This window comes from Nomascus leucogenys, chromosome 10, assembly GCF_006542625.1.
Source record: "Nomascus leucogenys isolate Asia chromosome 10, Asia_NLE_v1, whole genome shotgun sequence".
NCBI classification, from domain to species: domain Eukaryota; kingdom Metazoa; phylum Chordata; class Mammalia; order Primates; family Hylobatidae; genus Nomascus; species Nomascus leucogenys.
This window is the reverse complement of record NC_044390.1, coordinates 5,352,455-5,367,661: the sequence shown is the minus strand read 5'-3', so window position 1 is coordinate 5,367,661 and position 15,207 is coordinate 5,352,455. Positions and strand designations below refer to the sequence as shown.

General features: G+C 46.6%; 1 protein-coding gene across 4 annotated transcripts in view; it reads right to left on the bottom strand.

Annotated features, from left to right (window-relative positions):
• Window positions 1-6,608, bottom strand: part of UHRF1BP1L (UHRF1 binding protein 1 like) — a 104,057-nt gene extending 97,449 nt beyond the window's left edge. For 2 of the 4 annotated variants that reach the window (XM_030819754.1, XM_030819757.1), the window contains exon 1: window positions 6,326-6,608. In XM_030819754.1, coding sequence (XP_030675614.1) covers window positions 6,326-6,369 — 44 coding nt within the window. In that variant the 5' untranslated portion in view covers window positions 6,370-6,608. The remainder of the gene's footprint in view (window positions 1-6,325) is intronic. The other 2 variants (XM_030819755.1, XM_030819753.1) reach the window with 1 other exon arrangement.
• Between the last annotated feature and the right edge of the window lie 8,599 nt (window positions 6,609-15,207).

Below are 15,207 nucleotides of genomic sequence, written 5' to 3'. Positions count from 1 at the left end.
GTCTCTACAAAAATAAAAAAATTTAGCCGGGGGTGGTGGCGGGTGCCTGTAGTCCCAGCTACTCGGGAGGCTGAGGCAGGAGAATGGCATGAACCCAGGAGGCGGAGCTTGCAGTGAGCTGAGATCACGCCACTGCACTCCAGCCTGGCAACAGAGTGAGACTCTGTCTCAAAATAAATAAATAAATGAAATAAATAAATAATAAAACCTCTCTTTTAAAATAAATTACCCAGCCCCATAATCTTTTATAGCAACACAAAATGGCCTGAGACATCCCCCAACTTTCAAGAAATGCTGAGTCAAAACATTATGTTCCTCTAACTTCAAAGGACTGCAGAGTCAAATGATTCTCAAGTCATAAAAGAATCTCCTAAGGGATACTACAGCAGGATGGTAAAACAAGAGTAGTGTTGAAAACTGGGCAAAAAGAAAAGCAAACTGTTGAGGTGGGGTGGGGGCGAGTAGGAAACACCTTAATAGGCAGCACAGAAAAATCAATGAAAAGAGTACTGGATCAGTGACTTTACCATTCAACACTATCTGTGAGACCTTGGACAAGTCACAAACGTCAATGTTTTAATAATTTCCTTCTCTGAGATAGGAACAAATCCCTTCTGATTCCAGGATTCTAGTATGCTAATATTGCAACATCTCCTAGACCAAGCACCCAACAAGAATCAGTATCCAGTTTTAGTTGGAAATTAATATGAAAGAGAAAGACACCTGCTGTATACAGTAGTCCTCCCTTACCCAAGATTTCCCTTTCTACGGTCTCAGTTATCTGTGGTATAGTACGATAGTCTGAGAAAGAGAGAGATCACATTCACATAACTTTTATTACAATATACAGATATTGTTATAATTTTTCTATTTCGTATTAGTTTTTGTTAATCTCTGACCATGACTAATATATAAATTAAACTTTACCAGAGGGATGTACATAAAGAAAAAAACACAATATACATATTGTTCAGTACTATCTGCAGTTTCAGGCATCCACTGGGGGTCTTGAAATGTGCTGCCCATGGAGGAGGACTACTGTAGTGCATGTACTTAAAAGTAAAAAAAAAAAAAAAACAATAGCAAAAAATCCACCCCTGAAAATTCAACTCACAATTCACTTCCCAGTAATTATTTATTGCATAAGCTAAAGGATAACCACAAACATACTTCCATTGTTGTCAGACTAAAACATGTATAGTCTAAATTAGATTACAAATAAAAGGGAAGACATCTCCAGTTAAATATCTAACATTCGGGCTGGGCCCAGTGGCTCAGGCCTGTAATCCCAAGCACTTTGGGAAGCTGAGGCAGGTGGATCACTTGAGGTCAGGAGTTTGAGACCAGCCTGGCCAACATGGTAAAACCCCATGTCTACTAAAAATAAAAAAATTTAAAAAAAAAATTAGCCAAAGATGGTGGTGGCTGCCTGTAATCCCAGCCACTCGGGAGGCTGAGGCAGGAGAATCACTTGAACCCAGGAGGCAGGGGTTGCAGTGAGCTGAGATTGTGCCACTGCACTCCAGCCTGGGTGACAGAACGAGAATCCGTCTCAAAAAAAAAAAAAAAAAAAAAAAATCTAACTTTCATCCAACTTAACATATCCAAAACAAACTCCTGATCTTCTCCCATAAGCTGGCTCCTCCTGCAGTCTTCTCCAATTTTCCGATTTTGTTAACAGCAATTCCACCTTTTCCATTGCTTATGTTGCTTATGTCAAACACTGGATGGTCACCCATTACTGCTCTCCTCTCTTCTCTATCAATCCACATCTTACCTGTTGGTCAATCCTGTCTCTACCTTCAAAATACATCTAGAACCTGACTATCACTATCTCAACAACTCCACTGCATCTGCCTTCGTTCAGTCCAATTTCTCTCTCACCTGAATAGTTAACGTCTCTTAATTGGGTTCCTGTTTCTGCCCTTGTGCTTCTATTATTTAATTCCCACATGGCTGCCAGAGTGATCCTTGGCTCAAGGCATTCCAGTGGCTTCCAATCTCAGAGTAAAAGTCAAAGTCACTACAAGGTCCCACATGATCTGGCCCTTGTTTTCTCTTTGATCGCATCTTCCTCTTCTCACTTTACTCTCTCCACTTATATTGGTGGCCTTCGTATGTTTCTAAAATATCAAACAAGTTCCCAGTTCTGGACCCTTTGCATTTGTTCCCACTATCTCTCTCAGGTCTCTTCTCAAATATTGCTTTTTTTTTTCGAGACAGGGTCTCACTCTGCAGGCTGGAGTGTAGTGGTGCTATCACAGTTCACTGCAACCTCTGCCTCCTGGGCTCAAGCAATTCTCCCATCTCAGCCTCTCTAGTAGCTGAGACTACAGGTGTGCACCACCACGCTCGGCCAATTTCGGTATTTTTAGTAGAGACAGGATTTCACCATGTTGGCCAGGCTGGTCTCAAACTCCTGGCCTGAAGTGATCTGCCCGCCTCAGCCTCCCAAAGTGCTGGGATTACAGATGTGAGCCACCACACCCGGCCTCAAATATTGCTTTGTTAATTAAGCCTTCCCAATCACCAGATTTAAAATTGCAAACTCCATCCCCAATTTATTGTACTTCTCATCCCCTTTCCCTGTGTTACTTTTTCAGTAGCATTTAACACACTGATATACTGTACTTACATAGTATTTCACCTATTTATGTACTATCTGTTTCTGATTAAAACGTAAACTCCACGAGGGCAGGGATCTTTGCCTAGTGTGTTAACTGCTACATCCCCAGCAGTATGGTACAATATTTGGTACAAGGCAGGCACTCATTAAATTATTTTAAATAAGCAACTAGTATATACAGTGTCAAAATCCACATTATTAGAGATTATTAAAAGTGAATACTGTCAGCCAGGCACGGTGGCTCATGCCTGTAATCCCAGCACTTTGGGAGGCCAAGGTGAGTGGATCACAAGGTCAGGAGTTCGAGAACAGCCAACATGGTGAAACCCCATCTCTACTAAAAATACAAAAATTAGCTGGGTGTGGTGGCGCATGCCTGTAATCCTAGGTACTCAGGAGGCTAAGGCAGGAGTATTGCTTGAACCCAGGAGGCGGAGGTTGCAGTGAGCTGAGATTGCTCCATTGCACTCCAGCCTGGGCGACATAGCGAGACTCTGTCTCAAAAAAAAAAAAAAAAAAACACCTCAAACCTACTCAAGTAAATTTATAATCCAAAAAACAATATTTAAGTCAGTTTTTTCCCAGTTGCAAAATCTAACAAATTTCATATGGCAATACAATTTTTTTTATTTTTTATTCCTTTTTCACATCACCTGCAATGAGACAAGTAGTCCAATTTAGAAACAGGTTACAGTTAGTGATCCTACTCATGCTTCTTATATTAGAATAGGAATCACTGAAGCTTCCCACAAACTGAAGCCATGTCTTACTCATCTTTGTATCTCTAATGCCCACTATGTGGCATATATATATGTGCTCAAAAACGTTAAATACATAAATTCTCAAAAATTATTTACTGAGCTTTACCATAAAAGTTTATGATACAAATATTAGTCTATCAGTAATGATGTGAAGTTAGCATTTGAAAAAATAATGTCTGGCAGACTAAATAAGCTACACTGCATTTCCTTTTAGGAATGGTCAGTACTGGAAAGATTTTAGACCTAGCAGTATTGATCTCCAATTATATGCACCTTAACTTTTCTTCAGCAACTCACTTCTATGGCCATATCAGATAGCTTTTCTTTTTTTTCTTTTTTCTTTTTTTTTTTTTTGAGATGGAGTTCCGCTCTTGTTGCCCAGGCTGGAGTGCAATGGCCTGATCTCCGCTCACTGCAACTTCCGCCTCCCGGGCTCAAGCAATTCTCCTGCCTCAGCCTCCCAAGTAGCTGAGATTACAGGCATGCGCCACCACGCCCGGCTAATTTTGTATTTTTAGTAAAGACAGGGTTTCACCGTGTTGGTCAGACTGGTCTCGAACTCTTTAGTCACCTGAGTTAAGGATGTTTTGAAATATGAAATAACTAAAAACTCAAGTGTCCCAAAAACTCATCTCTGAAAAAAAAAAAAATCCTCATTTTGTAAAAATACAAAATTAGCCAGGCGTGGTGGCGCATGCCTGTAATCCCAGCTACTCGGGAGGCTGAGGCAGGAGAATTGATTGAACCCAGGAGGTGGAGGCTGCGGTGAGCCGAGATCGTGCCATTGCACTCCAGTCTGGGCAACAAGAGCCAAACTCCGTCTTAAAAAAGATATAAATAGCTGGGCGCGGTGGCTCACGCCTGTAATCCCGGCACTTTGGGAGGCCGAGGCGGGTGGAATCACGAGGTCAGGAGATCGACACCATCCTGGCTAACACGGTGAAACCCCGTCTCTTTGTATTTTGTAAAATACAAAAAATTAGCCGGGCGTGGTGGTGGGCACCTGTAGTCCCAGCTACTCAGGAGGCTGAGGCAGGAGAATGGCGTGAACCCGGCAGGCAGAGCTTGCAGTGAGCCGAGATCATGCCACTGCACTCCAACCTGGGAGACAGAGTGAGACTCTGTCTCAAAAAATAAAAAAGATATAAATAAAAAATAAAATAAAAACTAGCCCTAAGGACTCAATTTTCAATATATGGGTGTTTTCTATCTCATGCAGTAAGCCATTACATCTTTGTTCTTAATTTTTTTATTATACTTTGGTATGCATGCTCTTAATTTTTAAGAGCCCCTCTCAAATGGAGTTCTATAAAAGAATTAAACTCTAATGCACTATTTGTTGATTGAATTAACTTTTCCTCTAAGCATCTAGAGTGGTACTAGCTATGCAGCATCATCGTTGGACGAGTGAGAAAATAGGCATTCAAATCATTTTCTGCAGATCTATATTTTCTTGTGGAGCTGGGTATGAGAAAGGCTGGAGGACATAAATTAAAAATAGATAAAACCTTCCAAAATAAGATAGTTCAGGATTGGACCATATACATAATTTTAAAAGAAACTTTCCAATGAGTGATAACATTAAGAAATACATACTCATGCAGGGTGTGGTGGCTCACACCTGTAATCTCAGTACTCTGGGAGGCCAAAGAGGGCAGATCATCTGAGGTTGGGAGTTCAAGACCAGCCTGGCCAACATGGTGAAACCCAGTCTCTACTAAAAAAATACTACATATATACACATATATATGTATGTGTATATATATATGTGTGTATATATGTATATATATGTACACACACACACGCTGCTATACTTTGCTACTTTTAAGAAAAGTGCTATATCTTATTCAGTATTATAAGTGAGGAAAATATTTGCTGAATCACAGAAGTAGGAATTCTGTTCCCAATATATAACCTGTGGTATAAGACAATCTGGGGAATCAAGAATTATGTTTACTATACAAGTCTATCATCATACCCAAGTGTCTTCCCAAAATTAGTTAAAATTAACTTACAAATCGAACAGAAAGGGATCCTAACCAAGGGCTTTGAGTTCGCTGGTAACAACTTGGAACAAGATCATACATTTAGCCTGTGTCTTGAGACAAACACGGAGAAGCCAAGAGCAGTAACAAACTGCCAGCTTTACTGAGTCATGTTTCTGACTAAAACCGCGTTATGAAATGGAGAGAATGACATGTCTTGGGTTTAATCACCACAGATGTTAACTCCCTGAATTTTAGAGTTGCAGAAGAAAAAGAGCAAAAAACAACAACAAAAAAATGTTCAGTAATAATCATGTGGGTCTCATAGGACTCCAGAAAGAACTTGCCAAAGCTGCGAACTCTGCTTATTTACCTAAAACAAATCCTAGCTGTGCAAACAGGCACACCCTCTGATGCCTCAGAGCGGGAACGCCAAGGTGGGAGGAATTCAGAACAATCACAAGGTTAACGTTTCACTGAGAACATAGCCTCCACTGAGAGTCCACACCGCGCCAGAAGCCCTCGGTTAACGGAACCACTCTGCTCCAAGGGGAAGGAGCACCGAGCGCGAGTTAGAGCCCAGCACATTAACCAGACACCTGGGTGACGCCAGGCAACCTCCAACCTCCGCTCAGTACCGCACAGAGCGGACCCGGGACGCCCCCAGACGCCGCGCCGGGAGCGATCCCAGCCCGCCGCGCTCCGCACTCCGCGCTCCTCCGCGCGCCCGCCCTGGGAGAGGACGCGTCAGGGGTCGACTCGTGAGGCCAGCCCCCGGCGCCGCCGGTGACAAGAGATCCAGGGCCGCGACCTCTGCCCTCGCCAGAGCGGGGAAGTCCGAAGGTCGCCTCCCGCACAGCCGCCAGGCGCCGCCGCTACCGAAGCCGCAGGCTGACTCCAGTGCGGGCTGGGGCGGAGGCCGACTGGCGCCGACATCCGCGGCGCTCACTGACCTGGAGAGGTGCTTCAGGATTTGTTTCTTGATGATCCCGGCCATGGTGCCGAGACTGGAGGCGCCGCGCTCTCGTCCTGTTGCTCACTGCCTCCTCTCTTCGTGGCCGTCTCCTCTCTGTCCCGGCTAGCCCGGCCGGAGGAGAGGCGCTGATCGCTCACGACCGGGAGAGACCCGAAGCCCCGGCCAAGGCCACAGCCACCGCGGAGAAGCCGGAGCATCGCTCTCAGGCCGCCACGGCCGCCGCGGGCGCCATCTTGGCTGCAGCATCACCTAAGAGACTCGGGGGAGGGCGGGGGCGGGGCGGCTCCAGGCGGGGCCGGCACGAGGCGGGGCGGGGCCAACGCCGGCTCTGGGCGGGCTCTGGGCGGGCTCTGGGTGGGGGCGGGAGGTTTACATCCCTAGCGCCAGGGTCCCTCTTAGCCCTCGCGACACAGGGCCCTTGACTCCCAATATACCAACCTTCTTGGCCTTAATCCTCCCTCCTTCCCTCTGCTGGTGTCGTTCCAGCCTCCATCGCTGACCCGTCGCTGATTTTTCCTTCCATGTCCTACTTCCCTTATTCATTTCCTCAGAATGTTTTTTTTTTTTTTTTTTTTTTTTTTTTTTTTTTTTTTTTGAGACGAGTCTCCCTCTGTCACCCAGGCTGGAGTCCAGTGGTACGATCTCGGCTCATTGCAACCTCCGCCTCCAGGGTTCAAGCGATTCTCCTGCTTCAGCCTCCTGAGTAGCTAGGATTACAGGTGTGCACCACCACGGCCGGCTAATTTTTGTATTTTTATTAGAGACGAGGTTTCACCATATTGGCCAGTAGGTCTCGATCTCCTGACCTCATGATCCGCCCGCTTCAGCCTCCCAAACTGCTGGGATTACAGGCGTGAGCCACCACACACGGCCAAACCAGTGTATTTCTTAAATGTATTTGATTGATGTCTGTGCCTCCCTAAAATGTATAAAACCAAGCTGCACTCCTACCACCTTGGGCACATGTTCTCAGGACCTCCTGAGCGCTGTGTCATGGGCCACGGTCACTCATATTTCGCTCAGAATAAATTTCTTCAAATAGTTTATAGACTTTGATTCTTTTTGTCCACAAGGGTAGTTTGAAATCAGCCATGATGACAGTATTTACAACATAGAAAGCAGGGTTTTTTCCCCCTAGAGATCTAGTTGTTAAACATTCACCAGCACAAGACTATAAAATGAGCTTAGGCCGGGCGTGGTGGCTCAGGCCTATAATCCCAACACTTTGGGAGGCCGAGGCTGGTGGATCACTTGAGGTCAGGAGTTCGAGACCAGCCTGGCCAACATGGTGAAACTCTGTCTCTACTAAAAATACAAAAAATTAGCTGGGCATGGTGGCGGGTGCCTGTAATCCCAGCTACTTGGGAGGCTGAGGGAGAAGAATTGCCTGAACCCAAGAGATGGAGGTTGTAGTGAGCCAAGACTGCACCACTGCACTCTAGCCTAGGCAACATGAGCGGAACTCCGTCTCAAAAAAAAAAAAAAAAAAGTTGGAGGGAGATGAGATTGTAAATGTAAATATATAGACGTCATTTTATAGGAAATAGTGAGTCCTGAAGACCTCTATGATGGGTTAATTGGGGAAGATGTTCATATTTCTGAGTTAGAAAAGTAAATATTTTTCTAACAGACAATTATGCTGTCAGTTCAGAGGATGGAGAACAGAATGGAGGCAGAAAGGGCATTGAGAAGGTGGTGGCATTATTTCAGGTGAGAGGTAAGACAGTATCAGTAGAGGTGAAAGAAGGTAAAGGACACATGCCAGAGATTAAATCAAGGATAAACATTGAAGGTAATTGAGGTTTTTGCTCGGGGCACGCCACTAGTTAAGTAATATAGTTGGACAGGCAGTTTTGGAGATAAGATCCTGTTGAATTTCTTGCTGTTAAGGCTTTCTGAGGATTTTTCAGTGGAAATTTTGTAAGGTTATAGTTTTGGGTGGAAATTCCGGCTTACGAATCGTGGTAGCTGAAGCCAAGAACAAGAATAATCTTGATCAAAGGGTATGTAAGTCATGAGGAAAGGAAAAAGAAGCTTAAATGAGAAAGGGCGGATAAACAGGAGAGACCAGATGGAAAGAGCATTTGTTTTTTTGTTTTTTTTTGAGATGGAGTCTAGTTCTGTCGCCCAGGCTGCAGTGCAGTGGCGCAATCTAGGCTCACAGCAACCTCTGCCTACTGGGCGATTCTCCTGCCTCAGCCTCCTGAGTAGCTGCGACAACAGGAGAGCACCACCATGCCCAGCTAATTTTTTGTATTTTTAGTAGAGACGGGGTTTCGCCATGTTGGCCAGGCTGGTCTCGAACTCCTGACCTCAGGTGATCTGCCTGCCTCGGCCTCCCAAAGTGCTGGGATTACAGGTGTGAGCGAGCATGCCTGGCCTGAAAATAGCATATTTTAAAGGATGAGAGATAAATAGAAATGATGGCTGCTCTATGATGTAAGATTTACAAAGTATTCTTTACTTGACTGGAGTAAGAGATCTTATAAGTTTTGTTTTTAAGGGTTTTTAGATAACTTTAATATTAAATTGGAGAAAACAGAATGACTATGAGAAAAGTAGCTCAGAGCAGTCTGGAAAATGTGAGGTATGTAAAATGTATTAGACCCCGAGAGACATGAGAATAAGACATAAGTCACATTCCCCCACCCATGTCTAGGGTTCTTTAAAGGCATTTTGTTTTTTTATCTCTTACCCTGTAGTTTCCAGACTAACAAATTACTTAAAAATTTTTTTGTTTGTTTTGTTTTTTTGTTTTGAGACAGAGTCTCACTGCGATGCCCAGACTGGAATGCAATGGTGTGATTTCGGCTCACTGCAACCTCCGTTTCCCAGGTTTAAGTGATTCTCCTACCTCAGCCTCCCAAGTAGATGGGACTACAGGCACATGCCACCACGCCTGGCTAATTTTTGTATTTTTAGGTAGAGACAGGGTTTCCTCATGTTGGCCAGGCTGGTCTCCAACTCCTGACCTCAAGTAATCCGCCCGCCTCAGCCTCCCCAAGTGCTGGGATTACAGGTGTGAGCCACCCAGCCTGGCCCAAATTACTTAAAATGCTACCACAAGTTGCACAGTGTACCCTCATTCACTATCTTCATGTTCCTGGAATTTCTGATACAAAGAGCAACATATAGCCAATAAATTGCTTATGTTATTTTAATGAACCAATGTAAATTCTTGGTAAGCAATTTAAGAACTTTGAGATGGAGTTTCACTCTTGTTGCCCAGGCTGGAGTGCAATGGTGGGATCTTGGCTCACCACAACCTCCGCCTCCCAGGTTCAAGCAATTCTCCTGCCTCAGCCTCCCGAGTAGCAGGGATTACAGGTGCCCACCAGCATATCTAGCTAAAATTTTTTTTGTACTTTTAGTAAAGAGGGAGTTTCACTATGTTGACCAGGCTGGTCTCAAACTCCTGACCTGAAGTGATCCACCTGCCTCGGCCTCCCAAAGTGCTGGGATTACAGGCATGAGCCACCGTGCCCGGCCCTCTTTTCCTTTAAAAACCCACTTGTGGCCAGGCCAGGTTTGTTGGCTCCTCCCTGTAATCCCAGCACTTTGGGAGGCTGAGGTGGGTGGATTTCTTGAGCCCAGGGGTTCAAGACCAGCTTGGGCAATATGGTGAAACCCTGCCTGACTCTATAAAAATAATACAAAAATTAGCCAGGAGTGGTGGTTTGAGCCTGTAGACCCAGCTACTTAGGAGGCTGAGGAGGGAGGATTGCTTGAGTCCGGCAGGTCAAGGCTGCAGTGAGCAATGATCACGCCACTGCACTCCAGCTTGGGCGACAGCGAGACACTGTCTCAATAAAACCCCAAAAAACCAACAAAACAAATCAATTGTAGCTGCTGCTAGTTGGAACATACATTCAAGGAAACTTAAATCTATGTCTTCAGGGTTGCAGTTCTCAAACTTGGCTCAAAGAAACTTTCCACTGTGAAAATAAGTAACTGGCTGTACGTGGTGGCCCATGCCTGTAATCCCACCACTCTGAGAGAATGAGGCGGGAGGATTGCTTGAGCTCAGGAGTTGAAGACCAGCCTGGGCAATATGGTGAAACCTAGTCTCTACAAACAATAAAAAAATTAGTTAGGTGTGGTGGCTCACACCTGAGGTCCCAACTACTGGGGAGGCTGAGGCAGGAGGATCACTTGATCTCACAGGCTGCAGTGAGTTGAGATCATGCCACTGCAGTTCAGCCTGGGTATCAAAGAAAGACCCTGTCTCAGTTTTTTAAAAAAGAAAATAACTCCAAATATGAATTGTTGGAACTTTAAAATATTCTTAGCCTTAAAGGAATGTGATTACAGCACCTGAGTCAAAAAACAAAGGGTAGTTATAACCTAGGCAGCTGTAGCCTTTGTTTCTCTGATTATAGATGAGCCTTATTCTTTACCTACATTGTTTTGTAAAATGTTGTAAATAACTAAAGAGCTCCAGGGAAGCCTCTTTGTTTGTTTGTCAGAGACAGGGTCTCGCTCTGTCACTCAGGCTGGAGTGCAGTGGCACAATCTCAGATTCTCATTGCAACCTCCAATTCCCAGGATTGTCCCTCTACCTTCCTACCCCAACCCTTATTCATGGAGCTCACCTGGGCCTTGCCCCCTCTCAGTCTCACACTTCTGCTGATTATAAAGAGATACCCCCCTTATTTGTCTGACTTTGGAATCTTCACCTCTGGTCCACAGCCATCCTGGGCTCTGCCCCTTTTTGTACACAGAGCCTTCGTCTTCTTAGGAAAATGACCAGGTTCTGCCCATAAAAGTATCCTACCTGAAAGGGAGGGGGAGAGAGAGTGCCTCATGGAAAATCACAGAAACATATTTCTTTGCATTTGAATGCTTCCAGGACCTCACTTTGGCAGCAAACCTACTCTGGGTTAGACCCCAGCATCCTTAGCTTTTTGTTTGTTTGTTTTTTGAGACGGAGTCTTGCTCTGTCGCCCAGGTTGGAGTGCAGTGGCGCAATCTCAGCTCACTGCAAGCTCCACCTCCCGGGTTCATGCCATTCACCTGCCTCAGCCTCCAAAATAGCTGGGACTACAGGCACCCGCCACCATGCCCGGCTAATTTTTTGTATTTCTAGTAGAGACGGGGTTTCACTGTGTTAGCCAGGATGGTTTTGATCTGCTGACCTTGTGATCCGCCCACCTCGGCCTCCCAAAGTGCTGGGATTACAGGTGTGAGCCACCGCGCCCGGCCTCCTTAGTCTTTTTGTGCCATGGACTTCCTTGGTATCTGAGGAAGCCCATGGACTGCTCAGAATAGATTTTTTTTTAAGTGCACAAAATACAGAGAGCAATGGAAATAAATTATATCAAAATAAAGTTTATGAAAATATTTGTGATATTACATGATATGCTTTATTGGCACATTAAATAACAAGATCCAAAGTTGGGTCTAATTACTATAATTTTGAGGTAATGATGAGCAAAAATGCTATCTCAAGATGTCTGCAACAGCTGCAGTGTAATATGAAAATATCTGTGATTTCTGTTGGTAACAAAGTAACAGGTGCTGCTAACACTAATGAGGTTTGTTCCTAGCAACATTCACCATGGAAGGAAAAGCTCAGTTTCAATTAAAGTTTAGAGAAAATCAAGATGCAATCGCCCTCCTCCTATCTTTCTCAATTTTTTAAATTATTTTTTATTTATTTTTAGGCATGGTCTTGCTCTGTTGCCCAGGCTGGAGTGCAGTGGCACAATCATGGCTCACTGCAGCCTCAACCTCCTGGGCTCAAGCAATCTTCCCACCTCAGCCTCCTAAGTAGCTGGAACCACAGGTGTGCACCACCACACCTGCCTAATTTTTAAAGATTTATTAATTTTTTTTTAACTTTGAGACAGAGTTTCACCCTTCTCGCCCAGGCTGGAGTGCGGTGGCACGATCTCAGCTCACTGTAACCTCCACCTCCCAGGTTCAAGTGATTATCCTGCCTCAGCCTCCCAAGTAGCTGGGATTACAGGCACGTGCCACTGTGCCCAGCTAATTTTTGTATTTTTAGTAGAGATGGGGTTTCACCATGTTGCCCAGGCTGGTCTTGAACTCCTGATCTCAGGTGATCCACCCACCTCAGCCTCCCAACGTGTTGGGATTATAGGCTTGAGCCACTGAGCCCAGTCATTTTTTTTTCTCTTAGTAGAGATGGGGTCTTGCCTCCCTCCTGGGTACTGTCATACCTGCTAGTGTGGGGTCTTGCCTCCCTCCCGGGTACCGTCATACCTGCTAGCGTGTGACTGAAGGCAGTGTCCCTGGCCCCAGCTGAAGGACCATAGCCAGCTAGTGCGCTCAGGCACCTTGGCCTGTTGCTCCTAGGGGTCGCCTATGCTATTCAGCCAAGGGGACGACAGTGCCTGCTGGCTTGGCTGAGCTCCAGCCAGGCTTCCCCCACCACTGACTCTCTCTTCTTTTCCCGGCAGGAAGGGCCCAGCCTCATCTATGACCTGTAGCCCCCCAACCAGCTGAGGCTCCCCTCTTAGACTTGTAAATCTATGGCCACTGGCATCTGGCTGCCTGCCCTTTCTGCTTCTCCCAGGGTCCCTTCACAGGGTCCTGGGCTTTCTGACTGCCCAGAGAGGACTCGGACACTCCCTCCAGCCATGCATCCCTTTTAGCTTCATCCTCTTGGTTCAAGCAATGTTCTTTGTCTATCAGGCCTGGTGGCTGTTGTGTAGGGCTCCCCAAAGCGAGGGGTGGCCCTGGGCCAGTGGGTTGGAAGACAGGGTGACAAGTGGGAAGCCCGAGAGGGCTGAGTATCGGTCTGGACTGTGGGTGCACTGCCTAGATGCCGTGTGACAGGCCATGTGTGGGGTGGGGAGGGCCGCCGCAGCCCCCAGGCATTATCTGTGAAGCTCCGGCTCCTCCATCTTCCTCCCCTTTCCCTTCTAGCCCCTCTTTTCCAGGAATCTTGCCACATCCACACTTGTGTCCTCCCCTCCCTGGCCCTCCCACCACTGCTGCAGCGTGTTGCGCTTGCCTTACCAGCTCTCTCCTAGCTTTTCTCTCTCCCGTTTTCTGCTTTCTCTCCAACTGCCAGCCAATGGGGTCAGGCAAATCCATCCCATCCTGAGAGCCCCAGGGCCCTCTTCTACCTCTAAACAGATCCCTCCTCTTCTCAGAGACCTTCCTTTCCAAGCCTGCCTGGACGACTGTTCTGTGACTTGACAGTGGCTCCCCTAGCCCCAAAACCAGCCCCCTTCATCTGTGATGGTCTGTTATAGTGGTGAGCTGACACATCCAGGCATGACCTTTGGTGAAAACTTGTGCCCCCTCTGTGGTACACCCCTGCCCTGTTCTATAAATACTCATATATATACATATACATATGTGTGTGTATATATATGTATATATACGTATATATATACGTGTGTGTGTGTACATATATGTATACACCCCTACACATGGCCGACTGCCTCGCCTCCAGCGCTGGGAATCAGTCACCGTGCTGTCCTTGTGGAGTCTTGTGACCCAACTACAAGAGAACACTGTCCCCCAACAATCCCCATCCAAAGTCCACCACCTCCAGTGAGCCTCCCTGTCATGCCTGGCCTGTGGACAGCCAGTCCCTACCATCCCTCCTGCCCCCCGACAAGCTTGGGGGTGCTGTGCAGACAGCCGTGTGGCCTGACAGTCTCTACCAGTCCTGCTGTCCCTTGGCTGGAAATAAAACCCATTTCTAAGTCACGGGGAATGTGTCCTCTGCTGGTTGCGTTCTCTGTGGAGCTCAGGGGAGGGGAAGGGCCAACCCATTACTAGGGTGCTACTGGGAGCGGTGAAAAGGCCACATCCTTTCCAAGGGACACTTCCTGGAAAGCCTCCGGAGCTCAGCAAGCTCTCATCCTGTGAAGCCGGCTCTGGCCACTAGGGGGCAGGGCCATAAACTCAGATTGGAGGGAGCCTGTGGGGCAGCTGGCAATCTGGAGGGACAGACAGAACAGGCTACCAGGCACAGAGAGGCAAGGGAGGCAGGGGAACAAAACGGAAGACAGCTGGGCTGGATGGAAGTCAGTGCCCTTGGATGCTGGCACCTGCCCTCCTTGCCACTACTAGATCAGGCTTCCGAGCCTGTTGGCCATCAGGGTCCCATGGTCCCCCATAGGTGCCATGGCAGTTCCTGTGGAATTCCCCAGGTGTTACCAGGCAGCATACAGGTAACAGGCCTGGAAGGTCCCCAATACCCCAGCTGGACATGCTCACTTTGGGGCTCCCTGTTCAGTGACACAAACTCCATGACCCAGTGAGGGAAACAGGAACACACCAGGCCAAGCAGTGTATGGCTAAATACATTCCAAAATAAAAAGCAAAATAAACAGGAGTCGCATCACCATGGTGCCACGACCCCATCTCTGCCTCCTTCCCCTGTCCTATGCTATCAATAAATAAGTTTTCCAGCCCCAAATAACTATTAGAACTTCCTACCCATATCTGCTATGTATGATACAGGAGGTGGCCCTACCACTGGAATATACAAAATGTTACACAGATATAGTATGTACACTAAGGGGGGCCACTCCAGAGCCCGTGCCCTCACCTGGTCTACATTAGCCCCATTGTCCTACCTCAGCTGCCTCTCTGAGTAAGAAAATGGGAGCCCCCCTGAGGAAAAAATTGCTTTGGTGAGAGTTAAGGAGGCCATCAGGCCTCCTTCAAAGAAGCCAATTCTATGAGCCTCTGACTCTTAAAACAATAATCATCATCCAGAAATTTAAGGAGTCAGCTCTGGCCAAGGTGGCAAAGGGTCTGCATGTTTGCCTCCCCCTGATTAGACACGGGTCTTATTTTGCTACTGTGGGGTAAAGGGGTGACTGGGAAGGGGTGGCTGGGACATGATGGGGACGGAGCCTCTGGCCCCACACT